At 49.6% G+C, this 27,901-nt stretch overlaps 3 protein-coding genes across 5 annotated transcripts in view; 2 read left to right on the plus strand and 1 right to left on the minus strand.

Moving 5' to 3' along the window:
• LOC144149740 (phospholipid scramblase 1-like) overlaps positions 1-24,796 on the minus strand; it is a 94,857-nt gene extending 70,061 nt beyond the window's left edge. The window contains exon 1 of the mRNA XM_077681398.1: positions 24,257-24,796. Coding sequence (XP_077537524.1) covers positions 24,257-24,287 — 31 coding nt within the window. The 5' untranslated portion in view covers positions 24,288-24,796. The remainder of the gene's footprint in view (positions 1-24,256) is intronic.
• LOC144150020 (uncharacterized) lies at positions 1,370-10,562 on the plus strand. Its single transcript, XM_077681800.1, has 3 exons — positions 1,370-1,467; positions 2,945-3,157; positions 10,402-10,562. Exons 1-3 carry the CDS (start codon positions 1,371-1,373, stop codon positions 10,476-10,478), a joined length of 387 nt encoding a protein of 128 aa, XP_077537926.1. The 5' UTR covers position 1,370; the 3' UTR covers positions 10,479-10,562.
• LOC144149739 (cytosol aminopeptidase-like) overlaps positions 21,442-27,901 on the plus strand; it is a 41,732-nt gene continuing 35,272 nt past the window's right edge. Inside the window, exon 1 of one of the 3 annotated variants that reach the window (XM_077681396.1) lies at positions 21,442-21,766. In XM_077681396.1, coding sequence (XP_077537522.1) covers positions 21,665-21,766 — 102 coding nt within the window. In that variant the 5' untranslated portion in view covers positions 21,442-21,664. Of the gene's footprint in view, positions 21,767-24,957; positions 25,189-27,901 lie in introns of those variants that run through there. The other 2 variants (XM_077681397.1, XM_077681395.1) reach the window with 2 other exon arrangements.

Consider the following 27,901-nt stretch of genomic DNA (forward strand, 5'->3'; position numbering starts at 1 on the left):
CGCTGGCTGCATTCAAGTACACTGCACATGAACGCCTTCAGCGGCAATTGCGCTGATCAGCCTCTGCGTTTTTCATTGCGGTGGAATTGAGCGCGCGTCCACTGTGCGCTCTCGGCGCGAAAACCGAGCTTTCGGTCAGCAATCCTAGTTTAACAGCATTCACGCGCGCAGATTTATACCTAAATTTGAATGTCATCTCCATGTCGTCTGCTAAAGACATTCGCCGGTCATTTATATTCAGATTTTTGGAGGTGGCTTCTTGTTACGCGTAACCACTGCAGGAGACTAAGCGAAGTGTTTCTCGCTTATTTTGTTTCAGGCCTGGATGACTTGTAAGTATTTGGACATTTTCCAAGGTTTCCCGCCTGCGTAGAAATTGAATTCTCACCCGAGGGCCTGAATAGTGTGTTTTGACTTCTAAAGTGAATCCTTGTGGTAAATCTTATTTGACATTACTAGCCGCCCCGCGCAGGAAACATACGTGCTCCCGGCGAAACAGAATCTCATAAAATCATTCTTTGAAATTTGTATTGGGTCCTACGTACGACGTCGTAGCGTTACGCGAAACATTGTGCGTGTGCGTGCGTGCGTGCGTGTGTGGGTGTGTGAGTGTGTGTGTGACTTTGTGTGTGCGTGTGTGTGTGTGAGTGAGTGAGTGAGTGAGTGAGTGAGTGAGTGAGTGAGTGAGTGAGTGAGTGAGTGAGTGAGTGAGTGAGTGAGTGAGTGAGTGAGTGAGTGTGTGTGTGTGCGTGCGCGTGAGTGTGTGTGTGACTGTGTGTGTGCGTGTGTGTGTGTGTGTGCGCGTCTGCGTGAACGGCGTCCGTCGCATAGAATTTCACCTCTGCAGTCGAGCGTTCCAGTTCCTTGTCAGGCCCTGTAGTTATGCGCTATACATTCTCAATGCATTGCCTTCAAGTATCGTCTTCCGCCAACAAAAAATTAAAAGCCCCTTTCTGAAGAAAATGAAGGTTAAAACGCGAAGCTTTATTTCATGCATCCTGAGTCAAAGTCCCAAATACAAACTGCTTCGACCGTATCAGAATGGTGCGATCGTCTAGATGTCGGCTACATAACGTGAGGAACGCAGATTCAACTACAACCACGGGAAGGGTTTTTTTTTTTTCTTGAGCCGCTTCCCACGATCATCATTGCCCTCAGAGAAAGTTGGCTTTTGTGCAGAGAGTTTTCGTGTGGACGGTCTCTATCAGTGAGGCAAAGAAAAAAGATATTCTTCCAACAACTCCGTAGGCTTATGTTCCTCAGGATGATGTTGCGCTGCTTAGTTTTAAGCTTTCTTTGGTCATGATTCAAACGGCTAATCTTTATCTTCACTTCCTTGTTTGTGAGTCACAATTTGTCTTTTCAGGCCGATGATATGGGATCGAAAGAGCATCATGATTACCGTCGGCTTCTTCGCCAGCGTGATAATCGTTGCCTGGGCTGCTTGCTCTGCTTTCAACTGGGTCGGTAAGTGAGGCTGTCCTGTACAACGACATGTCGCCACCGCATTTGCGTCGTGGCCAGCGACTTTGGTGCTGGACCTCACCCGACAAAACTCGTGCGCGACACAAAAGGCAGGGAACCGCGGAAGGTAACAGATGAAAAGAAGCTCTAGCTTCTGTCCGGCACACACAGATTCATACTAATATTAATACTAGAGGGAAATCTGGCGCTGCAATCGCACGCCGTCATGGGCGCCGCCGTAGCAGCTGCCAACTTTCCTTTTCTACTTGGATTGGCTAACAACGTGGCCTCTTTTCGCTCTTGAAGCCGAAATCAACAAATATTGCACCATTTTTTTTCTTGTCCGTCTTGTATAGTAGTGCCACTTTATTTACATTGGGTTAAGTGGCCTACGCTCAAAGAGCCCCTGCGGCGTCCATACTCTGGTCGTGGCGGTTTTTGGGGAGGGTGTTGCCAGGTCAGAGCTTTGCAGAGCTTGTTCCTAGTGAGAAGGGGGGGGGGGGGGGGGGATAAGGAAGGGGTTGCGCTTACACTCACATCGGGAGGGGAAGAGAGTGTCCAGCGCGCCACATACGGTGCAGCAAGGGGAAGCTAATTTCATGAAGCTACTAAATAATCCTTGACAAAAAATCATACCCAGTTTGCACAGCGGTTCAAGCCTGATCTCACAGCACAGGTGGGTTCGTTTCAGTAAGGTAAACGTGACAAGCGTCGTATGAAGGACTCAGAACCATTTACCCTGTGTTTATATATGGCCCTCGTCAGCAAAAGGCCAAATCACCTTGATCTTTGGTTTGATCAAGCTGTCAATGACTGGGTAGACGGGGTCGTTTTTGTCGACGGCGCCAACTATACACACCTCTACCTTATACCAACACACATCCACGCAAGGCTAACTATAAAACCTCTGTTACGCAACATGCACACTAAACATCACATAGCCAGGAGAAAGAAACGGGCTGACGCACTCCATAAATTACACAGAAGTAACCCAAACACAATCTATGTGGACGCAGCAGAGTACAGACACCACGACGCATACGCGGTTGCTATAACAGATTTCTCCGAAAAAGCTTCTAAACTCGGCGACTATACGAGCCACCCACCCAGAAACGGCCGAAGAGGCGGCCATAGCATTGACCATCGCACAAAATCAAACCCCCCAGACAATCATTTCAGATTCAAAGACTACACTCCAAAATTTTGCCATAGGCCGATTATCACAAGTGGCACTCAAAATTCTGGAAAAATTTTGATCGATATCCCCAGGCGAGAAAATATTCGTTACTTGGGCACCCGAACACTCCAGGCTCGAGGGGAATGAGGCGGCCCACAAACTCTCCCGAGGGCCCACAAACTCTCCCGAAGGTCATTGCGACGCGATTAATGACTCTCCGTGCCTTTTAATGTGGACGGCGCTCTGCTGGTACTTACGATGTCGTGACACGACCGTTATGTTCTGAACTAACGGTTAATGCAGGAGGCAGCAAGGTGATCATGCTGACTCGAGACGAGGCAGCCAAGATGGTTCGCGAACGAGGCTGCAAATGCCGCAAGGCGCGGTCAGGCATGTTACCCGGCACGGGCAGGCCCAAGGCTGAGAACTACGTCTGCAACTGTCCGCCAGCGGGGAAGGCGAAGCCTAGGAAGAAATCGGCTGCTAAGACTGCCGCGAAGGGAACGAAGGGAGGTGGTGAGTGAACAGCTTTCTTATGTACGTCTCCTGGGGCACTCTGCCGATGTTACAATTATTTTTGTCGTGGGATTTGTGCAGTGTAGAGAATGGGCTCTACAGTGTAGAGAGTGGGATTTGTACAGTGTAGAGGAAGAGAATCCACCTCGCGTGCAGAAGGACCGTGGTTCGAATCCCGGTGCCAGTCAATTCCAACCAGATTTGTTTTTTAAATCTGCGTGTTGATGGATTTGCAGAATGAGGCTTGGGGTGCGGCCTGACCCCGGCGACCATTGCCGGTAAAGCACTCCCTCACCAGAGCAGGATTGGCCACCCTGGTGTAGTACTGGCCACAACCTCCCATGAATACGCCAACAAAAATTATCTGTCTTCGTATGACGAAGAAGTTTTTGAACCACTGAATCAGCAGCCTATACCCTCTATTTCTCGACTTTTCGGGTTCCTCCTAGGTTCGAGTTGCTTCGCGTCCCCAATATGTACCAACTCGCACAGATCAGACACACTGTGAACCACTGTCCAGCCACTGAGATTATGAGATTGAATCTGTTCTAGAGCGACGGAATCATCGTAACGATGTGAAAACTTTGGGAAAATCCCTTGCTTTAGACGGAGCACGTGGTTCTAGCAGGGGAAGACAGTTGTAACAACACCTGCGAGTGTTAGTTTTTAGGCGCAACATTTATAGTCTGACAAATGAGCAGTCGGTGGAATGACAATGCATGGCATCAACGCAGTTATGAATGCGCTGAAGAGGCTTTTTTTTTTATTTATTTACAACGCTTGTTATCTTCATTGAACTTCCTCGCTGAACAGATCTGCGCGGAACTAATCTACCGCAACAAACATGCTACACGTCACGTTGCGGGGTTTTTTCTAAGCAACACCAGGAGCACGCCTAAATTTTAACTAAGCAAGACTATTTTCTGCGAGGACTACAAAATATAAACCACTGAGTGAAGCTTTGTCCGGTATACATGCCTCGCTATCTTTTGTACGCGTCCACTTGTAACTAAGGCACGACCGTTGTTGTAAGGAGAAAATTAAGCCCGCACCCTTACCTTCATATTCTTACCTAACCTTACCTTTTATTATCTCCAATAAGCATGAACCAACTAGCTCAACAAGTTTTGTTAATATACACTTTCCAGGATAACCCATTTTTAGGTCCATCTTCAGGTCCATCATCACGTACAATCAGGTCCATCTTCCTGTAATATTAAACTGTTGATCACGTAAGGGCCTCAATTGGACGATTATCAAACCAGGCTGACAGCGGTTTACAAAGAAAAGAAAACGAGAAATTTTAAATCGATTCGATTCGATTGTGGGTTTTAACGCGCCGACGCAACGCAGGCGATGAGGCGCGCCGTAGTGGAGGGCTCCGGATTAATTTTAACCACCTGGGGATCTTAAACGTGTGCCGAAATCAAGTACACACGGGCGTTTTTGCTTTTCGCCTCCATCAGAAAAGCGGCCGCCGTGGCCGGGAATCGAACCCGCGACCTCGTACTCAGCAGCGCAACGCCTTAGCCACTGAGCCACCGGGGCGGGTTACAACGCGTGTTGTGTTACAAGTTGAGGCGCTTAATATGTATATATCGCCAGTTAGAACACCTTCTTGCCAAAGTGAAGAAGAAGCCCGTAAGCCAGTGGTTCTCAGCCATGACTGCCCCGGGGACCCCTTTTGGGCTTGCGATAGTGATGGGGGACCCCACGATGGAGCGTATGTTGATCGGTGCCATAATGTCAAACAATTTGTACTTGAATCTATAAGTCTTCTAAACACCTATATGCTGCCTTTTGTGGGTCTGTTTTCTTTTTCTTTCATAGCTGGCGTGTTGTGAAAAATGCAGATGTTAAAATATGTGCCACGCGGAGAAGCTAAATGTACATGTAATGCGGCGGAGCCACCTTTTTGCATTGCAAGAAAGCAGCGCTAGTATTAAACCAAGAGTGTAAAACATGGTTGTATTAGTCCTTTTTTGGTAAGATGACATGTCATCGCCCCGCTTCAAAGGGGAAACCAATAGCAATCATCATCATCATCAGAAAATGCTGGCGAAACCGAGAGAAAAAGGGCGGGTGAAAAGTTTTGCGGGGAGCTTCGCGGACCCCTGGAATGCTATCGCGGACCCCCTGGGGTCCGCGGAACCCGATTTGGGAACCACTGCCGTAAGCGATTCAGAAACGTGGACTATATTTTCCATACGCGGTCAGTGTTCGCTTTTCGTTTCTTCATTGTTATGGCCGACCATACGACATTTCGTCGGACCCTCGGCTATATGGGAAGGTAATAAAGTGCTCGCGTAGGCGCTTGCAAGAAACTGTACAAACATCTTGTCCGACTTTGCCCCTGTATTAAGCTCTGTGATTAATTCAAACCAGCAGCGCCTGCATCGATGATTATGATGGGCACATAGGCTGCTGCATGGGCCTGTAGGAAGCGCTGAATCTGCACAGGATGCAGAGGGCGATAGTGTTGAGAGAAGGTTAGCGCATACCGCATTTCCACAACTCTATAACGCGCACCGTTATTTGCCAAAAGTAGCGTTAAAATTTGCGCTTGCGTTACAATCGGGCTGAAAAGAAAAATCGGCTTTCAGTGTTCCCCGGTTTGGTTTTATTGCCAGGAGCAGCTGGATAAGCAAGTTTATAAAGCGCAAGGTGTTTTTGCTGCCACAGTTGCGTGCGTCAAATAGAATGTCTTCTACCAGGTACGCCGTGCCATGTCCCTTACATAGCACGGAAGAATCAGCAAGATATTTTTTAGACCGAAGATTTTTACCTCAACCCTCCAAGGCTTCTGTTGGGACCGTTGGTGTCAACAGAAAACTCCCGTGAACAAATAAAAAGTTACTGGCGCCGCCAGGAACCGAACCTGGAACGAATAGAGAGACGGAGCGACAGCCTGTTGTTTGTTCGTGAGAGTTTTCTGTTGACACCAACGGTCGCGACAGAACCCTTGTGGGGTAGAGGTAAAAAGCTTCGCTCTAAAAGAAGCAACTGGCACGGCAGGAATCGAACGTGGAACGAATAGAGAAACGGAGTGAGAGCCCGTTGTCTTACCGATTGAGCTACGTGTCCACGCGGAGACGGGGGAGACAGACGGTGCACTCCCCGGTGCACCCAGCACATCTGCGGGTTTGCCCCTGCGTTCTCGCTGAGTGCCACGTGATATCGTCACGCGATCTCTCGCGCTGCTGTGCGATCCGCCCATGGCACGTGTAGCGGCCGTGTGCTCGCCTTGCGCATGCGCTAGGAGTTGTAAAAATTAAAGGAAGCTCACACCAATGCATGCCATCTTACTTCTCCTCCGTCTCTACCACCGATCACATCGCCTCCGTCGGCGGTGGTAGAGGCGGCGGAGAAGTGTGATCATCTAACACCGGTTTTGAGCTTCCTGTTCCACTCATGTGCTTCACCAATAAAACTCAACCAACCAGTGCTCATTAATCATGTTTTTATTTAACCTGAGCAAAGAATATCTTTTCGAACAGATAAAGGGTGTGGATAAGTGTATTTTACTTGCCTCTGGTTTCGATTCGATTGTGGGGTTTAACGCGCCGACGCAACGCAGGCGATGAGGCGCGCCGTAGTGGAGGGCTCCGGATTAATTTTGACCACCTGGGGATCTTTATCGTGCGCCGAAATCTCGTACACACGGGCGTTTTTGCTTTTCGCCTCCATCAGAAAAGCGGCCGCCGCGGCCGGGAATCGAACCCGCGACCTTGTGCTCAGCAGCGCAACGCCTTAGCCACTGAGCCACCGCGGCGGGTGCCTCTGGTTTCACTTTTTGTGGATCCACGTATGTGAATTCGCGTTATGTCGCTTGAGTAATCGTTGTGAGCGTTCTTAACAGCTTCGCTTTCCAACCACCTTGACAGGGTGGATTGGCGGGCTTTTTTTTTCAAATTTCCGTACATTTGCCTGCGCCTTATAATGTTGAAACGTTAGGATCGTGCAAATACGGTATATTGCCGGGTTCCGGCTTATGTGGCCTTATCACCTCCGTGTCCCGTCTATTGCCTTTGACGGGTCGCAGCGGTTTCAGAGAGTTATACGGGCCAGGTACTTCGACCGAAATTGGTGCCCATGCATCGTCGCGCTGGTCGAAGTCAACGAAATCCTAAATGACCATTTTTTACAGATATCTTTTAACACTGCTTCAAAAAAAAAGCCTTGTCCACTCTTCCCTTAAACTCGTTCTACACACCCACGGCGAACAATTTTGGCGACGCCTGCAAATAAAAACATACTGCAACACAACAATCACACACTGCATGTCCCCCTTGCTTACGAATGCCCATCCGGTAAAAGCCCCAACACCACGCACCACCTATACTCGGTGACAACTTAAGAACGGCACCGGAAGTTGCCGCTGTGCCTTATCACCGTAGCCGGATGTTTCTCCGCGCCGCGCAAGTAGGGCGTTACTGGGAATATTTCGAACATGGCGTGAGCCGTTCCCGTGATTTTTTGGACTTAATGTGCTTATAAACGGCTCCAGTGACGACAAACAAATTGCGTTAGACAAGGCAGACGATATCACGCATTCATAGCAAACCCTTTTCAAAACGCACGCGCACTGACGTCACGGGTCCGGCGCTTTGGCGGAGTGATACACGACATGAGGTGGTGCCGTTCTTGAGTTGTAACCGAGTATAGTGAGGGCTATCCCATACCACCCAAGCGCATCTGTTCCCTCTCCCCTTCCTTGGAGCAGAGGGAGTGCGAGCTGACCAGCAGCTTGGCACGAAAGTTAATCTTCTGTCTCGCGCAATAGTGGCTGCCACAGCTTGCGGCTCCTCATACTAAGAAGGCCCCCACTACATCGTTTTCCGCTCGAATGCGCGCGGATCAACAACACCACCGACGCCCTGTCTATACAACAACCCAGGCAGACCCTAAAACACGAATGCAAGGCACCGCCGTTGTACTTCCGCAAAAGAAAGATCCGTGGCCACGGGGTTACGGCTGTCGATTAGGAGACAGCGGGGCGGGACGCGGCACCCCTAAACTAACAACTGGGTTTCGGTTTGTGCCCCACCGAAAGCCCTGCGTGGCTCCGATTGCAAACTTTCAAAAAAAACCGTAGCCACCTGGGAAAGCTACGTCGGCGATGCTCCTTTTAGGTGCGGAGTACCTTAGGACCGCACAATGTCCGTCCGCGTCCGTGCGCATAGCATTTGCCAGCGCAAAAATCACACAGGCACCGGCAGGATTCGAGCCTGTGTCTGGTAGACCTGACAGAGGTAGTGTCAGTCGTCTTACCCATCGGGCTACGATCGTTTTTTTTTTCTTTGTTACATGGGCTACGACCGTGAGTTAGCACCCGAGAGTTAAGCGGCTTACTCCATTGCCTGTAACGTTGCGGAGTACCTTAGGACCTTCCAATGTCCGTCCGCGTCCATCCGTGCGCACACCACCATCAAGCGAAAATCAAGCGAAATTCGGTTCGAGCCGTGAGTTGCAGTTTTATTTAGGGAATAATCAAGGTGCAACTCACGGCTCACATCGAATGACGGTCGGGGCGTAAATCGGATGTCACTCGGGGCGCAACTTGGGTGTCACTTCGAGTCCCCGTTCTCTGCACCCTCGCCATCATCCACGGAGTGGAGATGATGCCATTTTGGGTTCTTAGGTGTAAGAGTGCAGGAGTTCTGTTTGGCTTTTTGAGGAAATTTCGACTATTCTTTCCCGGTGAGCCTCCCATGAGTCGATGGCTGCTCGCAGGTCAACTTCCATGCTTCTTGTATCGCTTTTACTAAGCGGTTAGAAAACTTGGGTAACAAATTTCCGAAACACAAAGAATTTGTCGAGCATACTTCTGTAAATGAAATAATGCCTTTATTTTAAATGGTGTTGATCGTAGAGGTACGTTTACTGTACATACATTTTGTGTGTGACTTTTTAAAGACAAAGGAGGTGCGGCAAGATGCTAACACTTCTCAACCCTTTGCGATGCCCTAGTTGGCGCTGGGTTGTTGCGCGCGGGGTGCTATAGAAAGCAAAACCACTTATCGTTACATGGCGCTAGAATTTAAAAATATCTGAATGCCGTTTAATATCGTTGTAGCTGTAGGAGCAGAGTCGTACCTTCGCTTTGTTACCCTAAGAATTATTATGCCATTGTTTTGCCGAACAAGTGACGGCTTTCCATATGCCTACCCTGGTGCTGTTTAGGTTGATCGTACATCCACACTCACTCAGTATTGATCTATATCTGATCGGCACATTCGTCTTCTTGCTTGCTCAATCAACTAGGAAACTGGAGTTCGACCTGTCTTTCTGACCGAGTCCGAGTTCATGTATCTGCTATATGCCTGCTGCGTATGAAACGCGATGATTCCTCGTTCTTTGCTTTTTTTAATTTTTATCTACCCATCCAACAGCTTCTATCGTAAAATGCCGCCAACGCAGGTAACCGTTCACTGTTAACAGCCCACAGGAAAACATGCGGCGCTAGTGTGCTGGCAACAGAACCCTACAGAGCCACAGTTCGGTTCAGTGTACGTCGCCGTTAATCCGAGCGAATGAAAACCTTTCGCGCTGTTTGTTGAGTGTTCCCTGGGTTGAGAAGGACTCGAAATTATCCGAAGGCGGAGAAAAACACAAACACAGACCGGAGAATACACTAAGCTAAGAGTGGGCGCTGACGTTGGTCTGGCTCTTGGGGGAGCGGTGCCCGCTGGGCAGCGGGCACCGCATGCGGGTGTTTACGACTCAGGTTTCACGATAAGAGGTAGCGGGCCCCTTTCTCTCTCGAAAGAAAAAGGAGCGGGGGCAGTTGATTTGTTGAAAGCACGTAGAACAGACCCTTGTAATCTTCTCTTTAAAGAGCTGTTGTTATCTGTAGCACTCGATCGAGTAGTTGTTGAGTTGGGCGGCGATAACGCCAGAGAGTTTGTCGGCACCGACTTTTCACCGCCTCTACAAAAAAACACTGTCCCGCAAAACAAGGTGTAACGAATTCTTTCGACCTGACACAGAAATCGGAAATTCGTACACAAACCACCGTTTTAGTAAACCACCGATGTTCATAAATCACAACAGAACAATCCCTTTATTTCTTTCATCTTGCTTGTAGTCTGGTGCACCTCCTCTCGTTTTTACTCGTGTTTTCGAAATTATAAAGAAACGAATATTGAAGAATGAATTTATATGAAAGTCCAGTAAAAGCCCTTTATGGCTGAAGTTTCGTTTCTAAGCAAGATTCAGCGCGGATGCCTTCTGTTCCTTTGCAGCCTACAAGGCGAAACCTGCCACTACGGGAGACAGTTCCACACGGGGAAAAGGCGCCCGTGTCAAGGAGTCTCTGTGAGGAAGCTCTTGTTCACCGTCCTCGGGCCACGCCTCTCAGTTCTTAGAAATGTTGCCTCTGTTCTGGAAATAAACATTGTTCACAAAGCTCAAAGATGTACGTCATGACCTGGTCATTACCTCAATATTTTAAATGCAGAGCATTTCAGTAACTCACGATGTCACCCGCGTTGTCCCGTCGTAGTCCGCACCGTCGTTGTCCGCACCCCTCCCCCTACACTATATAAAAGAAAATACTATCCGGCACCGGGTTTCGATCCCTCGACCCTGCGGGCGGAACGCAATGTACATGGTGCTCTACCCACTGCGCCACAGAGCCGACACAGATTGGGACGCTACGAACGCGCCTTATATCGTTGACTCATTCAAATTACTGCTGACGAGCGCTCTCTCGTCAGCAGTTGCCACAAGTGCAAAAACATTAACGTAACGCAAACTACTTAACGTCGTGCGCCCCCGGAAATGCTCTGCGTTTGATCGTGCCCCTCGCGAGGGGGGTGTTTGACGCTACCTCTTGCAAGACCGAGTGCAACCGCCGAAAACAAGATCTCACGAGCGGCGCGCACGCCGTGGACTGGTGGCGCCATCTGTCAGCTGCTACGCGAACTACCATCAAGGCCAGAAAACCGAACGCGCGAAATACAAACTGGGCTTTAACAAAAGAACGCTGTTTTAAATTGCAAGGGGCCAGTGGAACGGCACGTGGCAGGCTTTTCGCAGCGGAGCGGCCATGGCTAACTGCCCCGTTGTTTCTTGCGCGCGACGACCGAGAAAATCAGCTCCCCTCATCCTCCTCCCTTTAGCATACCATCTCCCTACGGCCACATGTATACGTTGGCATGCGGCGCTTCATATTTACATACAAGATGACGCATATTGACCCATGAAAAACGTCTTCCCAGACATGTATATGTGTTCAGAAGTGATTGGTTGATCGATTGATTATGATGCTTAACGCGCCGATGCTGCACGGGTGATGACGCGGGGTGTAGTGGAGGGCTCCGGATTAATTTTGACTTCCTGGGGTTTTTTAACGCGCCCCGAAATCCCGAATACACGGGCGTTTCCGCTTTTCGCCACCATCAGAAAAGCAGCTGCCGCAGCTGTATTCAGAAGTGAAATGAACTTTGAGGAGATCGGTGTAACCTTGGCTTTTATAAGCTGGAATCCCCACGTTGTGCGTGGTGGTGTGAAGCCTAGTCGTAAAGAAAAAAAAATCTGTGAGGGGAATGTATGCCATTCAACCTCAAGAAAATATCCTTGCGATCTTTGTGAGCCTTCCAAACATCTCCAAACCAACCAATAAGGCGTTTGTGGCGGTACGGAAAAAATAATGCGTTGGGAACAGAAAAAAAACCGTTCACCTGATACAAGTCAACAACCATGAAAGAAATAGGAAACAGCCGCTTTATTTCCTGCTGTGCGATGCGCGTGCAGGGGCCCGCTGCTTGGTACGTAGCAACAGACTGTTGAGTATTCATAAGAGCATCTCCAAAATACGGTAGGGCAGCCTACGCATTTTGAATATATTTTGAGGAGGTCTGAGCGCTGAACCTCGGGAATAAGCGAGAAAGGACGAGCAGCACACGATTTTCTTTCCGATGCTCTGAATGAAGTTGTTCTCTCTCTCCTCGTGTGTTGCTTGCTTGGGAGGGACAGAACTTGAAATTATTCAGATGCGTCAGAAGCTGGCAAAAATAACTGCATTACTGGAAATACGCTCTTTAATGCACTAAAGCATTAAAGCGGGCGATTTCTAGCACAGGCACTGCTGCCCCTCACAAGCGGAGTGTAGCAGACGACAGCGGCGCGAGTCCCCAAGACTACGTCAGAGCCAGGGGGCGCCACTCAAACATCTCACCCTCACCGCTAATAGCGGCGGTTCTGTGGCGCCCTGTTCTGTGGCTCTGTTCTGTGGCGGCGCTGCTGCCCTCCACCACTTACCACCACTGAACAGCCGCCGCTTCTCGGCACCTCCCAGTTGCGCGCGGCAAGATTTGCGCTGCTCGCAGCGGTTTTTGTCGCTTGGGCAGCTGATTGATTGATCATGAGGTTGAACGGGCCGACGCTACACAGCGATGAGGCGCGCCGTTGTGGAGGACCCAGGATTAAATTTGACCACCTCGGGAGCTCTAACCTGGGCCGAAATCTCGAACACACGTGCAATTTTAACTTTTTTCCTCCATAAGAAAAGCCGCCACTGCCGAGAATCGAACACGCGCCTTTGAGAAGCTTATTTAGAAAGTAGACTCAGAAAGTTGAAACTCAATTGTGGAAACTTTAAAATAGTACGACCAAACATAAAATTATCGATGCTTTCCCCCAGCGATACTTTCGCATTTCCTTGTGCGTATTCTGAAAACGCTCTTGATATGCAGTAATATCTCGTTAACTCAAAGTCGTAAAATTATCTGACAGAGAGAAAAGGTAAAGGAAAGGAACGAACGTTAACCAGGAATCTGAGAATTCCGAGATAATGGGAGTTTCGAGTTAAGTGAAATGCCAAAAATTTGTGGCCAGGTCACTGAAATAAGATCTAGTGCTGCTGAAAAAAGCTCCCTTTGCCAATGGGTTTCGTAAAAAAGGAAAAAATATAAGAAAAGGAAAGAAATATTTATAATCTCGCGGAAGAAATAACTGCGTGATGCTCGCTTTTTTGCGCTCGCATCTGCATCGAAAAAAAGCGTTCGCGAGCTGCTCAATGCATCGCATCAATTTTTGGTCACCACCATTACATTCTACCTTGTTGCGAAATAGGCGCTGTGTGTTCGTTGTTTCTGCCGTTAGGCACTTCTTGAGGCTCCTGGTCGTCCGCATGATCAGCTGCGTCGCCCACAGCTATCTCAACGATGTAGGATTCGGGTAGCATTCCGGTAACGGGGACATCGGCCTTGCACAGAGCGTACTCCGCGTAAGCTTGTCGCTCACGACCGCGTTCGGCGCGTAGTGGGAGCTAAGCGCAGGGATATTACCAGATGCCTGTATCGAACTTTGCCTTGTGTCTTCTCTGTCAAGATTTCAAGATATCCGTAAGTCCATCGAAAAAAAAAAAAACGTTCCGAGAAGACGGGGGGAAATGCTAATGCACGATGAGAAAAAGTTTCGACTTAACAGCAATTTCAAGATATCCGAAATCGAGTTATGTTTGCGCTTACACGGCCATTTCAGAGGCCTTCGGAAGGCCGTCGAACCAATTGTATGTATTGAGTGCCCCATTGTAAATACATAGCGAGCAGTTGCGGTGGAGAGCCCATTGTCATTTGAAAGTTACCGTGTAGCACAGGCATTAAACTTTGATGGACTGGCACCGGGAATGTTTTCCCCTTCCCCCGCTTGACTCTGTGCATGAAGCAAAAGCGGCGGAGGGCGCATTCTATAAGCGACAGAGGAGGAGGAGGAGGAACAAACGTTTATTTTACATATTTAGAGCAGATGGGCGGCCGCCTTAGTCCAGGTAGCCGCGTGCTGCCGCTGCTCGGGTGGCCCGCTGGATCAGGCTTTGCTGGTCCTGCAGGTCCGAGCTGGTCAGCGCGCATTCCCACTGCTCGAGAGTAGGTGTGGGGAGTGGGGAGGGGTGGTGTGGGCAGAAGAATACGAGGTGGGGGGTTGTGTCTGGGGTGTGGCAGTCACGGCAGTTATAGGTGAAACGGCTGGGGGAGATATGGGAGAGGATGGTGCCGTTGTAGAATGTATTTGTTTGGAGACGTCGCCAGATGCGGGATTCTTCGTTGGTGAGTGCAGGGTGTGGGGGAGGGTATTCTCGGCGGGTGTGGCGATAGTGCGCTAAGATGTCGGAGTAGGTGGCTGGTAGTGGTTGTAGCGTGTCAGTCAGGGTGTCCAAGTCGCCCGGCCTCGTCGGGAGTGCCCGGAAGTGAAGTTCGCGGGCCGCAGCATGGGCGGCTTCGTTCCCGGGGAGGGAGGCATGACCTGGGGTCCAAACGATGGTCACGTTAGGAGGTGATACTACGGCTTGTAGAAGCTTGAGGGCAGGTGGAGGAATTCTTCCAAGGAGGTATCTTCGACAGGCTTGCTGCGAGTCCGTGATAATTGTGAGGTATACGTTGCTGTATGCATTGCTAGGGCTATTGCAGTAGCTTCCGCTGCAGATGGGGAGAGGTGGCGGTATGTGGCCGCAGTGTACAAGGTGCCGTTGGTGTCGGTGACCACTAGGGTTGAGTGGGAAGTTGAGTGAGCGATGTCGGTGTAGCGGGTGTCGTTGACCGATGAGTACTTCTTATGTAGGTAGTGAACACGAGCGTTGCGACGTCCTTTGTTGTACTCGGGATGCATATGTCGTGGAATGGGGGTGACTTTGATGGTGGCCCGAATATGAGGTGGTATCGGCTGTAGTGCTTCGTGGGGTTCTGGTGTAGGACGGCCTAAATTCTGGAGGACTGTGCGGCCTGTGGGGGTGAGCGTAAGGCGAGAGAGTTGGCTGGTTCTTTGGGCTTCTATAAGTTCGGAGAGCGAATTATGTATGCCAAGTTGAAGGAGCTTGTTGGTGGAAGTGAAAGCCGGTAGTCCCAGGGCTATCTTGTAGGCTCGACGGATGAGAGCATCCAATTTGGAGTGTTCTTGGGGTCGGAGTTGGACATAGGGAGTGCCATATGTAAGCCTGCTGAGCAGTAATGCTTGCACAAGTTGACACGTGTCTTGTTCTTTAAGACCGTGTTTGTGCATGCATATACGACGGATGAGGTGGGCGAGTTGCGATATTGTGGAGTGTAGTTGGGGTAGTAGTGCTCTTCCAGATCCATCGGCGTGGAAGCTTACACCCAGGATTCGTAGTGTCTTCACTTGCGGGACAGGTTCCTGGTGAATCATGACCTGAGGGTCCGGTGCCGGTTCGGGGGGTCTTCCACGGGTACGTGCACGAAGGACGAGAAGGGCTGATTTTGAGTGGTGACAGGTGAGGCCGCGTGGTGCTAGGTAGTTGAGGACGGTGTCCACCCCTTGTTGTAAAGCGGATTGCTGGGTGCCGGGTGATCCTTTGGTGATCCAGATGGTAAGATCATCCGCGTAGAGAGCTTGGTGAAGGTTAGGGATCCCGGAAAGCTGCTTAGGCAGGTCTAGAAGGGCGATATTAAACAATAAGGGGGAGATAACAGAACCTTGTGGGGTGCCCTTGGGGGGTGTGGAGAACGTTGGGGAGATCAATGATCCGAGTCGGATTGTGGCAGTTCGGTCGGATAAAAATGCCCGTACATAGTCGAAGGTGCGTTGACCGCAGCGTGTGGTGTTTAGCCCATTGAGGATGGCTTCATGGGTGACGTTGTCAAAGGCTCCACGTACATCTAAAGCTAAGATTGCGCTGGGATGAATTTTGCTGAGGTTGTCTATGACCTGTTCTTTTAGCTGAAGAAGAACGTCTTGTGTGGAAAGGTGGTTACGGAAGCCAAACATGGTGTGCGGAAAGAGGTCATTATTTTCCAGATGGGCAGTGAGTCTTGCGTGTACCATATGTTCCAGCAGCTTTCCGAGACAAGATGTGAGGGATATGGGACGTAGGTTAGTGGGTGCAATCGGCTTATTGGGTTTAGGAATTAGAGTAATTATCGGAGTGGCGCCATTGAGGAGGAAGCGTGCCCGCTTGCCAGTGGTGGTTAAAGAGATCCAGTATAGATTCTTGGGCCTCGTCGTCGAGATTTCGAAGGAGCTTGTTGGTGATGCGATCGCGGCCAGGAGTTGTATTTCTAGTAAGCTTGGTGAGGGCCTGGCGTAGTTCCTCGGTGGTGAAGGGGTTGTCCAATGCGGCGTTAGTGGGGCCTGAATATAGGACCGAAGTGGGCTTGGGGTAGGTTGTCTGGTGCCCAAAGAGGTGGTCACGGAGAGAGTTGAGGAGTTCTGGGGGGGGGGGGGGGGGTAGATCGCTGTTTCGGATGAGGCGATTAATTTGGTGGGTGGTGGTGGTGCGCGTAGGCTTGTCTCCGATGAGCTTGCGAAGGATGTGCCAGGTCCGCTTCGTGCTGAGGGTGCCCTTTAATTGGTCGCAGAAAGAGTGCCAATTTTGTACTGTGAGGGTGTGTGCATACTGTACAGCCTGCAGGGTAATGTTCGCGATGCGTTTTTTGAGGGTGCGGTTGTGTTTTTGTTTCTGCCACCGTTTGACCAGGCCCCTGCGGGCTTCCCATATATGCAGCAGATGGGTGTCAGCCTCCGGGTGTTTATCGGTGAGTTGCACCGTTTTTGTGTGTTTCTCGACCAGGGCTTCCAGGGCTGCTGTCCAATCTTCGAGGCTGTCTGTGATGGAGGGAAGTGTGGTTGGGTCCTTGCGGAATTCGGGCCAATTTGTCATCCTAGCCTTCCCCAATGAGCGCGTGGTGCATCGGAGGTTAGTCGTTATCTTGATAATATAGTGATCACTGCCCAGGGTATCTTGGGTTCGTTGCCATTCCAGGCGAGTGACGTTGTTGGCAAACGTGAGGTCAGGGGAGGTGTCACGGGATACGCTCGTACCCAGCCTGGTGGGGGTGGTGAGGTCGTTGTATAGAGTGAGGGCATGGTGCTGGGTAGCGTGGAGAAGGGCGGTGCCTTTTTTAGATGCTTGTGCGTAGCCCCAACAGTGATGTGGAGCGTTGAAATCACCGAGTAGGATGAAGGGACTTCGGGATGCTTGTTTCTTAGCGTCGTGTATCAATGCCTCAATCGCGTGAAGTGAGGTAGGCGGAGGACTGTAAACATTGAGGATATAAACACTTGAGTGAGAGTCGTTCAGGAAGAACCTCTATAAAAGTGTGTGCGATGGGGGAGGCGAGGTGATGTTCTTGCGCGGTAAGGTGCTCTGCCACTAACGTTGCAGTGCGGTGCAGGGGGTCTTGTGTGTAAGTGGCATATCCTCGAAGTGATGGGTTGGGGGTGTCAGCCTCTTGTAGGGCGATGACCTGAGGAGGACTTGGGGAAATGTATAGGGCTAGCTGATTTTTCTTGTTTTTGAATGACCGGCAGTTCCATTGGTAGATTGTGAAATCCTGGAAATCAGTTCCCATCGTTACAGACAGGGGGTGGGGAGGACTGTTGCTGTTGGAATTTGGCTTTCTTCGTTTGCGGTTGGGGAGCAGGGGCAATTTCGGCCATTTCTTCGAGTTGCGCGACTCGAATGTTGATCGACTCTATGAGTGGTTGCAGGGGCTCTAGGGTGGATGCTAGTTTGGCTTGGAAGGCTTCGAGGGCTTGAGTGATGCGCTGGTCGATAATGGGAATGAGGCGTTCTGAGACCTTTTCTACTATGGCGTCTATGGATGGTTCAGATGGAGTGCGGGAGGCTAGGCCGCGGGCTGTGTCTTCTAGGGCATCAAGGCGTTGGCTGAGCTGCATGCATTGTTGTTGTAGTGTTTGTAGCGTTTGCTGGAGTTGGGAGGACAGGGTGATTTCGGGAGTGGCGGAGATAGGGGAAGTGTTTGTGGTAGGGAGGAATTTTGGGGTGTGAGCAGAGTTAGTGGTGGGCAGGGGTGGGAAGGTGTGAGCAGTGGGAGGATGCGCAACTATGGCTGACCAGCTCACCTTGTTTTGGTGCATATCTCTGTGGCCAGTCTTCATGGTGGTTGAGATCACTCGTTTCGGAGCGGGCGTGGGCAGGACTCGTTTCGAACACTCCTTGCTGGCGGTAAGGTGGGGTTGCTGGCACAATTTGCACATTGGTGTACAGTCATGCTGGGCAGAGGGGTTGACGGCGTCACAGCGGGGACACTTGGGTGAGTCTGGGTGGGGGCAGATGTCTTGGCGATGGCCAACGTCGCCGCAGAGTTGGCAAACCTGGACGACGCGGCGGTAAGGTCGGCAGCGATGGAGAACACAGCCCACTCGGACGTAGTAGGGGACGCGGGTGCCATTGAATGTCAAGAGGGCAGATGTGGTGCGTCCCATGAGCCGAGAGTGGAGGAGGAGTGGGCGGTTGGCTTCTAGAAGTTCTTGCAGGGTTTCCTGGGTGATGTCCTCTTCCAGACCGTGGATCACACCACGGCAGGTGTTGGGTGGTGGCTTCATGTACGGGGCAACCTCGTAGTCTGCACTTCCGAGGCGAATCGTTGTGATTTCACTGAGCACGATTGCCAGCTGAGCATTGTCTGTGCTTGCCACCAGCAAGTTGCGGTCCGGTTGAGCCTGTACAATAACTTCGTTGAGGAATTGCTGCCTCGAAATGGCGCTTGATTCGGCGAGACTTGCCGCAAGTGTTCGCGGAGCCCAGGACGCTATACTCAGACCAGAGCGCGGGCGGTAAATGACTATGTAGTGGTTGCTTGGTAGTCGAGGTGGTGGGGCGACTCGCGTGGTTGCACCTGTTTTTGGATCTTCCTGTAGATGGCGGGGCGGCTGCTTGGAGGCTGACGATAGATGGCGGGGTGGCTGCTTGGCTTCAGGTGGTTTAGAGCGGGCGGCGAGCACCGTCTTCTAAGGATTTTCTGGGGGAATTGTGCGGCCACTTAGCTCATCAAACTCCATAGCGGCGTGGGATGTCTGGTGGGACGTTGAAGCGTCTCCCTGTTCCGACGTTGTGGCGGTAGGTGACATGATAGACGCAGCGGTGTCGCTAGGCCTGGAGACGAGGCCCAGCGTAGCCGGCGAGAAGGGAGACCATGAAGTGGTCGATATCTCTGACCTGTTTGAGCCTGGGGGGTCAGCCGGGCGTCCACGTGTTCCAGACAACGTGCCGGAACTGCTGGTTCTTGCCGTATGATGGTCAGAGAAAAAGGTCCGCTATTGTAGCGAAATAAACGGGAGCCGAAGCGACTCGTGTGCGGTGGCGTTGGTCCCCTGGTGGCGGTTTCAAGCGACAGAAAGTTTACTTTTAAATGCAGAGCATTTCTTTAACTCACATGTAGCGTCCGCCATCCGTCCGCAACAGCTCAGCGCGCAGGAGCACCCTCTCCCCCACTCCTCCTCTCCCGCATCACGCTACCCTCCTCGCTCTCAACAACAGGTCCGCACCCCTCCCCCTACACTATATAAAAAAAATAATACTTACCGGCGCCTGGTTTCGATCCCAGGACCTTGCGGGCGGAACGCAAAGTACATGGTGCTCTTCCCACTGCGCCACGAAGCCGACACAGAATGGAAGGCTACGAACGCGCCTTATATCCTTGACTCATTCAAACTACGTCAAGAAGCTGCTGATACAACGCATTCACTACCTGTGGGCGGAACGCGAGGTACATGGTGCTCTTCCCACTGCGCCACAAAACCGACACAGAATCAAAGGCTACGAACGCGCCTTATATCCTTGACTCATTCAAACTACGTCAAGAAGCTGCTGATACAACGCATTCACTACCACCAACTCCCCAAACACTAAACGTTAACGCAATACACCCACCCCCTATGCGACGCATTTACTCGAGTCCCCCTCGCGGGGAGATGGGCCCAATTTTTTTTTACGTTCCTGCTTCGAACAAAAATATCTTAAGCCTTCTTCAGGGGTAGCCCCGGTTCCATTTATTTATAAACTTTGAACTTTTCTTGTATGAGACATTGTGTATGGTTTCCCGTATTATATTTTATTTCTGTCGCGATCATTATATATTTGGTAATCTATGTTTTGCTTGGTTTTATGGCCGTGTAGTTGTTCTCTCAGTATACTTGTGAATAAAATTTGCGTTTATTTGATTCAACTCCTTTCTTGACTGAACCAGGTAAAAGGTGCTACGAAAAATAGAAGGTTGGGGGAATAGTTACAGTTAAACAAGGTCTTGGGGACAACTGGGCTAACCGCTGTGCTAACCCTTTTTCACTTAAAAGCTCTAGCTTGCTTGTGTCATTTTCTGTTCGGCAAGGCGACAGCATTAACACCACGCTGATCCTTAATTATCACTAGTGGGTCATTCAAGTGAGCTGTGGGTCACTGGAGTGTTAGTGGGTCGCTCGAGTGTTATAGCTGTGGGGATCCTCACAGCCATAACAACAACTCACGCAATAAAAAATAAATCCAAGTTGTGGTACTAAGGCACATAACTGCAGCCCGAGCGCAAAAGCAGTCATCATTCCAGCCATCATATTTTTCCATGCCATTTGTGTCAACGAATTATGCCCACCTATAGAAGCACAATATAAGGGCAGGATCATAGAGCAATCATGAACTCGTTTATATAAGGCAATTCCACGAAAAATAGTTTTTGGTGAAAAGGGGGAATAGCGAAAATGCCGCTTGAATTACTTTATTTACAATCCGCTAATACTGCACCAAAAGAAGAATGGTAATGTTTTCGTTGTTGTCGCGCGGAAACGGCCAAATTAACGCTAACCGCCGCAGCGTTTAATAAAAGCAAAGCTCTTTAGCAAATCGTAATTTTTCATGTCCGCAGTTAAAAATACCATGAATTTGCCGAGCGTGCGCACGTGAGCGTGGGCCTCACGACGACCACCCAACGCACCCTGCGCACGTTTGCAAGCCAGGCATACCCACTTGGGAGGTTGGCCAAGATTGACCAGAAAAAAAAAAAAAAAATATCCAGCGTTCGCCGATATCGTGGCAACACTTGCTCGGTACGAGAAAGACAGGTCATAGTGTACGCCCCTGATGTCCAATGATTATCACTTCCATAAAAATGATGGAAGCTCTAACTTATGATGCAGTAAATACGGTTGCAGCAACGAAGAAGGAAATTGGCGGCAATCGTGGGTCGAGATGGTCGTGAAGGTTGTGTACAGCTTCGCTATCTTCAAGTTTTACGGGGTAGGATGAGCGCCCATCATTTTTTTTTTTTAATTTTTCTACCCACAGTATCTACAGTGTATTTAAGCAGTTGGACGACCCGCAGAAAAAGCTTCAAGCACTCCGCGCGTACAGCCGCAGCGTTTTCTGGCCGCCGACAATGCGGCCGGGCACGCGGCCTAGGGCGCGGCCAGCCGCCGCTATTTTGTGCGCGAAAGGAGCACCTCACTGGGCCGTCGGACGGGCTACGCGCTTTACGGCACGCACAGGTGCGTCGCGAAACAAGAACCGAAAGAAGCCGAATCCAAAGCGCAAGCCTCTCTTGCGGCCGCGTCGGCCGTGTCACGTGCTCACCTTTGCCGGCTCCTCACTTACGTGCAGCGCGTGTAGTACTTGCATTTGATATTTTTGTCCTCATTATATAAAAAGGAAAACGGGCGCCAGCAACCTCTGATTGCCACGTGCGGCCGCCTGCTGCCGTGCACAAAGCGCCACTCCCCAATCGGACGCGCACTCGAAGATACAGCAACAGCTCCCGATAAATGCTACTGCGCTCGATCGCGGCAGCCTGCACAAAGTCCCACCCTTGCGTCCTCTCGACCCTTGCGTCCGCCCAACGGAGACATCTGGCCATGGCCGCTAAGGTAAGAAAGAGATCACGCGAACTTTTCATAACAGAGAGACCGCAATCACCATCGCGGCTGCCATATACGTCTCGCACAAACTTTCTTGCGAGCATTTCAAACTTGCGCTCGTGTACTACCGGATCCACTGTGCCGCTCGTGCGATCCGAGATCGCAGAGGCTACCGTGATCACTTCAAAGCTGCAAAGTAGTTGGGGTGACCGTTGCGTAACCTCGTGCTTATCTGGTGCGGCTGCGGTGCGTTGGTGGTAAGTTGTGCTCAGTCATGATCGCGATCGAGTGTTGCTCTTCGCCGGTGTCGTGCCGTTCACGAAAATTATTTGCAATGTCCCCCCTCATCGTGTGGTTAAATTTTCCTTGCAACTGCGTGCCCGGCAGCGTAATGTTAGCGCGGAGTAAAAAAAGCAAGAAAAGAAAAACCGGCATCGATTGCTGTTTGTGGGTGCCGTGCAATAATCGGCCCACCCTTGGCGCCAAAATCGAAGAGCATTTTACTGGTGCACATGCGCTCTTCAAGGCGTCAAGAGTTGCGCTGATACGCGCGGATAAAAAGTCGTTGCACCGCCGGGTTGCCCTTTGGCGCCGCTGCTGTTGTCGGTAACCGCGAACAGCAGGGAACATCTGGAGCGGAAAAAAAGCGAGCATTGAAAATCGGCCGTGCGTGCAACGAATCGCGCGGAACCGAGGCTTCCACGGCACCGACGCATCGCACGACATGCTAAAAGTGGGAGCGCCCATCGGACGCTTTGGCGATTAACAAAACTATTAAGGTTGATTGTGTGCGATAGTTGAGCAGCGTGTGAAACTGCTCCAAGCATTCTCGTACGTGCAGTGCAGGCTGGTTACTGCAGATGGTGCAGAAAATTAGTTTCCCTCGTTCCGCCTATGATTTTTTCTCGCTACAAACAGCACAGTCCTTGCTCATTCGGCCTGGGAGCTTGCTGATAAAATGACTCATTCCAAATAGCTTTTCCTCTCACTCCATATGCAGACGGGCTCCGCTTTTTGGTTCGAGCCCTGAGATCGTCCATCAGCTGCTGGATGAGGTTGCAGTGGTACTGCAGGTTTCGCTGCTCTTTCTCTGCATGATTCTGCAGCATTGTGCGCCTCCAAATAAAACTATTGACAATGGAAACCTCTAGATTGCGGGAAAAAATGTTTCACCACCTATCCATTGTCTTTTGACAAAATGCGTAGCTAACGTAGTAATGATTCGCATGGTGCCGTCTCGACCGTAGTCGTGGTCTTCAACACTCGCTTGTGTCGAATCACTGTCATCACTAACTGATGAGGCACGCAATTCTCTACCTCACTGAAGTCATCATCGCTTTCGCCAAGTGCACCACCGTAAAATGCACACGGTAAGAAAGTGGCCATGCTTCTTAACGAACAGCGCACACGTGAAAATGCTCTGGAATTCCGATGGCCTGTGCTGACCATTGTGCTGCACCCTAGTGCAAAAAGAAGAAAACTTCAACAAACAAAGTTCACTTATCCCTCAAGAGATGGTGCATCATGTATACAGAGAATGCAAGTGCATCGCAGTTAAAAAAAACGCAAAATTTGATATCCGTGCCACACGTACACAAAAAATGACATTAAGTGCTTAATGCCTTAAGTTTTACTGCCATTAATTTATTGCTACACGCAAAAATCTAATGCCATCTGCTCTAATGTCATTTTCGGTCTAAGGAGTTTCGCACAACTGATTCGCCTGCACGAGCGCCTTAAATCTGCCTACTCTGGAACGCGATGAGCACCGAATGAAAACACCAAAACTCTCAGCACCAGAGTGTTGACACGGAAAAGTGGGTGAACTTCGAAATAAGACAATTTTGTGTGCACTCATGGTTGCGAAGTTCTGAAGGAGACAAAGTTCACTAAAACGAGGCAAAAATGCTATCCATCGTGTTACTTGTTGGATTTTTCGGATTTGGCTACCGCTGGCAGGCGACAGCAGCTGCTGAAGCCACTTTTAGAAACGGCTGACATCATTTTTTATAAAACACTATTTCTCACAACGTTTCCTTTCACAAAAAAACATTTTTAACGCTTGTACGACATTTTTCTTTGCGTTAAAACTTCTAAAATGGGAGTGCATTCTCTTTTTGGTCATTATCACAATCATGCTTAACACCATTTGATGCCTTCACGTTTTCGCGTGTAGCACGGTACACCCAAATAATGTCATTCGATATCCTAAGGCCTTAAAAACTTAATGTCATTTTTCTTGCACATGTGGCACAGGTATAACTTTGGATGCCCAAGTCAGGCATGGCCGACTGCAAAGAGTTAAGCCGCTGTATCGTGGGGCTGGAAACTCACCACAAACCCATTTTTGGCGAAATCAGTTTTTCTGTGCAAATGTTTGCTATTGGTCAGTGAAATGAAGAGTCAACTTATTAAGGGGCTCTGAAACTGCTGCTTTACAATCTTGTCGTTCCAGTCCGTGACTTAACTGCATTTCAGAAGCCAAGACATATCACTTACCGTTTAGTGTTGGTACTCGATGATAAGCCATTGCTTGATGCTCCTGGGATTCAAGTGGTACTCCATCCAACCGACTTCTGATAAGAGCTGATCGAGCAATTGGCTCCTCTTTCCATGTACTATCGGCGTCAAATGAAACGCGAACACGAAAATATGAACCAGAACACAGAAATAGCGCGATTTCTTTTCATACAAGCCAAAATGATGTGTGGCTTAGTTACAAAACCAAAGTTTCGAAAGGTGGCTTTCGAGACGTACCAATAGCGTGCCATTATATGAACTCTACGAACAATATTTTTCAATTTTACACGTTCTGGTTCAAATTTTCGTGTTCGCGTTTCATTTGACGCCGATAGTACGTTATTTTTAGTAGCTTAGAAGCAGCAAAGAGCCTAAACGTTGAGTCACTTCGCCATCACATCCCCGCAGGCCAAAAGCAGCCAGCTCACTGCCTGTCCCAAGCTCGAATGCTCAGCTCAGGGCGTTGTGAGAGTGTGAGGGCCAGCTCGAACCAATTGGCTGCCTTTATCTCGAGGAAAAGACCTCGTAGTCGTAAAATGGCCGTAAAGAGGGGCCTTGGGGGTTAATCCATGGAAGTTGTTTCGGATAAGAGCCGTATGTGGTTCCTCCGGCCCGCAACAATACACCAGAGCCGTTTTCGCGCTGCCTTTGCGCTGGTGGCGGTCCTGGTGTGAAACTTTGCCGCTGGTTCAGAAATGGGGCCTATGAAATTAGTGTCGGAGAACTTTTGTGGGGAATTTTCCGCGTGTTGTGCACGTGATGCAGTAGACCTTCGAACGAAGCATCACCTCCTGGCTCATCGTAGTTTTTGGGACCCCAAGAATAATCATTTTTCTGACGTGGCAAATAATCGTCCTTCATCATCACCACACCTGCCTTCTGTGTCTGTGAGCCCAGCAGGACATCTTCTTGTAAGTGGAGAAAATTCTTTGGCTTGCAGGTCGTTAAACCTTGGTGGAAACAGTGGCAAGGAACCATTTTGAGTGGCCATTTCGAACACTGAAGTTTAATGGGCTGTAAAATTAGTTTCAAGTGATGCATCAAAAAACTGATTGTCTTATTGCACTCACCAGGGTCTGTAGTGTTGGAAAATGTAAAGATTACAGTTTTATACCCAACCCTGTTTTGTCTATTGTTCCTCCAAAAATGGTTAGTTACCTCTAATTATCTCGGGAACTAATTAGCCAGCTAAAAAATAATGCCATATTTGAAATCAGTGGGGAAAAAAGGTAGCAAGACTGACAAGTTTCGCAGAGTTTACTTAAAAATTAAAAAATAGTTTTAAGAGCCATGGCCCTCCTTAAGCTGCGTGCTGTTCGCACGATTTTCGACCAGAATTATTTCTTGGTCCTGTTTTCCATTGTTTGTGTATGCGTGGTAAGCTAATCTTACCCGTTGTTGGCCTAGTTGCTCCTGAGAGCATCGCCACCACTTGTCAAGCCCGTGTGGAAAATGCAGAAGATTGTGTCAAACGGGTGCCACAACCGGGCACCTTTTAAAAAAGCCATGAAGACAAAATACAAGTTTGGTTCGTTACAAAGACAGTTTTGTCCTGATAACAATGATGACTATTTTGTCACAAATTTCGAACAAATTGAGATATTACGGGGGCACACTGGTCTTTTAAACTTTTTTTCTTTGCTTTCCAACCAATTTTGACGAAACTTCATGGGCTTGTTCAAGTTTTTTAGCTGATTTCAAATATCTAGTTAGCTTTGATGTGAGGTAATTAGTTTCTGAGCTAATTAAAATAAATTCTTGACTGCTCTTGACAACAATAGGAAAAAAAAATATTCAACAAAAGATTACCAGCAAGGCATGAATAGATACCGGACGTTGTGGAGAATGAAATGTGGGAAGCAGTTTTTCTTTTTTGCAATCACATACATGTTTACATGAATTCTAACTTCTTGTTTTGAACTACTCCTGCTTACCAATTAAAAATCACGCTAATTAAACAACTGCTGGAACACAAAAAGCAAAATCTCCTTCCCATATCGCATGGTTTAAACATTCAGCTTCACACTGCAAAAGAAATGATCTTCCTAGCTGCACTACATGCTGGGATTTGCCTCTAGAGAATTTTGTATCACGGTGATACCGCTCGTGGCGAAAAAGTCGGGAATTATGGGAAAATTGTTATTTCTCGTTTGAAATTGGGCCTCTATGGCTTTCATAAGTACCTGGTACCGCCCCACATACGGAATTTTCGGAGGAAAAACTGTGCAAATTAAGAGAAAAGTTATCCCTAAAAATGCTGTTTTGGGCAATTTTTCGGTCCCAGAGACCCATACAGTGGTGGCTCCCCACACAGTTTACACCGACTGCACTGTGATGTCACAAAATCTCGTTTTAGCAATTGGCCGCTGCTGACTTGAGTCATCACCAAGAAACGAGACTGGGTGACTGGCCTCCAGTCCGGTTTGATTGCCTCACTTGAGATGCAAGTGTACATTTAAAACGGCGGTAAGAATGTTCTTAGGGCTGGCCCATACATCGCTGCTCCTGCCCATATTGTAGGCGTCACTGTAGCGCAAATTTTGAGTTTTCCAATATTTCTGCCGTCTTTTTTTTTTTTTTCTTTTTCGGTTAAAAGAACGTTTATCATGGCTGGAGTGGACCTGAGCGAGTTGTGAAAAGTTTGTTATTTGAAACTGAGCCGAGTTTCACTTTTTCGTCGTGGCCCGTGTGAATAATTCAATTGTTCTCGGAAGCGTGGTTTTTCTAGATGGTCGATGATGCACAGATGAAAACAAAACAGTCACTGGTTTGCTTGCTGGTAGCTGGGGAATTGGCTAAAAATGAACGGTGAGAGAGAAAGAGAAAGACTTTATTCAATGCCAGCAGAGGGGAGGTCCGGGCTACACAGAGCCGCTCCCTCCCCCCGACGCGTTTACGTCGCCCTCGGGACTAGGCCCCGCCGGCGTCGGCGAGAGCGGCGCGCGGAAGGTACTCGGGAACTCGTCCCTTTCCCCCCCGTCGGTGCCTCTCTCCGCCTCTGCCTGGCGAGAGCAGCCTCGAGCTGCTGGACGGCGAAGGTTTGTGATGTCAGGTCCGGTGAGTTCGCGGCACTGACGATGGTGTCCGGCAACCGGCCGTAGAGGTCGGCTGCTTCTACAGGATGCACTGCACAGTCCCACAGGATGTGGGCCAAAGTTGCGCGTTCACGCTCACATACACTGCACACATCACTGACATAGACGTCCGGGCACACGTGGCGTGCGAGTGCTGGCGTGATTACTGATAGTGTCTGTAACTGGCGTAACAGCACTGCCTGCGAACGCGTGAGTCCCGGGTGGGGCGGTGGCGCGGTGCGGCGGCCGAGCCGGTACCACTCCAGCACCTCCCCGTACGTGAGGAACGGTGTGTGCACATAGATCTGGCAATTTGGTCATGTTGCATTGTAGGCCTTACCGGGCTGTTTTGCTTGGTACGTGCTGCTGGGCCTCCTGCCAGGTATTTTAGGTCTGTGAGTACCTATCTCTGCCCCCCCTTTAACTGTAAATTTAGGCTTGTGAAAATTTGTGTGTTTGATTGCGCTATGCCCGATAAGTAGAGTACTAATGTGAAGGTACGCAAAACTCAAGCTTTGCACCTCAAAGAGTCCAAACGACGGCATGGTTC

This window comes from Haemaphysalis longicornis, unplaced genomic scaffold (assembly GCF_048455015.1).
Source record: "Haemaphysalis longicornis isolate Haplotype H1 unplaced genomic scaffold, Haemaphysalis longicornis Haplotype H1 scaffold_8, whole genome shotgun sequence".
Classification (NCBI taxonomy): Eukaryota; Metazoa; Arthropoda; class Arachnida; order Ixodida; family Ixodidae; genus Haemaphysalis; species Haemaphysalis longicornis.

What these genes read in the sequence shown, in the direction of transcription:
- LOC144150020 (XM_077681800.1), top strand. Translation starts at nt 1,371, where the DNA reads ATGATATGGGATCGAAAGAGCATCATGATTACCGTCGGCTTCTTCGCC. An exon ending in CTCTGCTTTCAACTGGGTCG is followed by an intron (nt 1,468 to 2,944) that starts GTAAGTGAGGCT and finishes CGGTTAATGCAG; the next exon opens with GAGGCAGCAAGGTGATCATG. An exon ending in GAAGGGAACGAAGGGAGGTG is followed by an intron (nt 3,158 to 10,401) that starts GTGAGTGAACAG and finishes GTTCCTTTGCAG; the next exon opens with CCTACAAGGCGAAACCTGCC.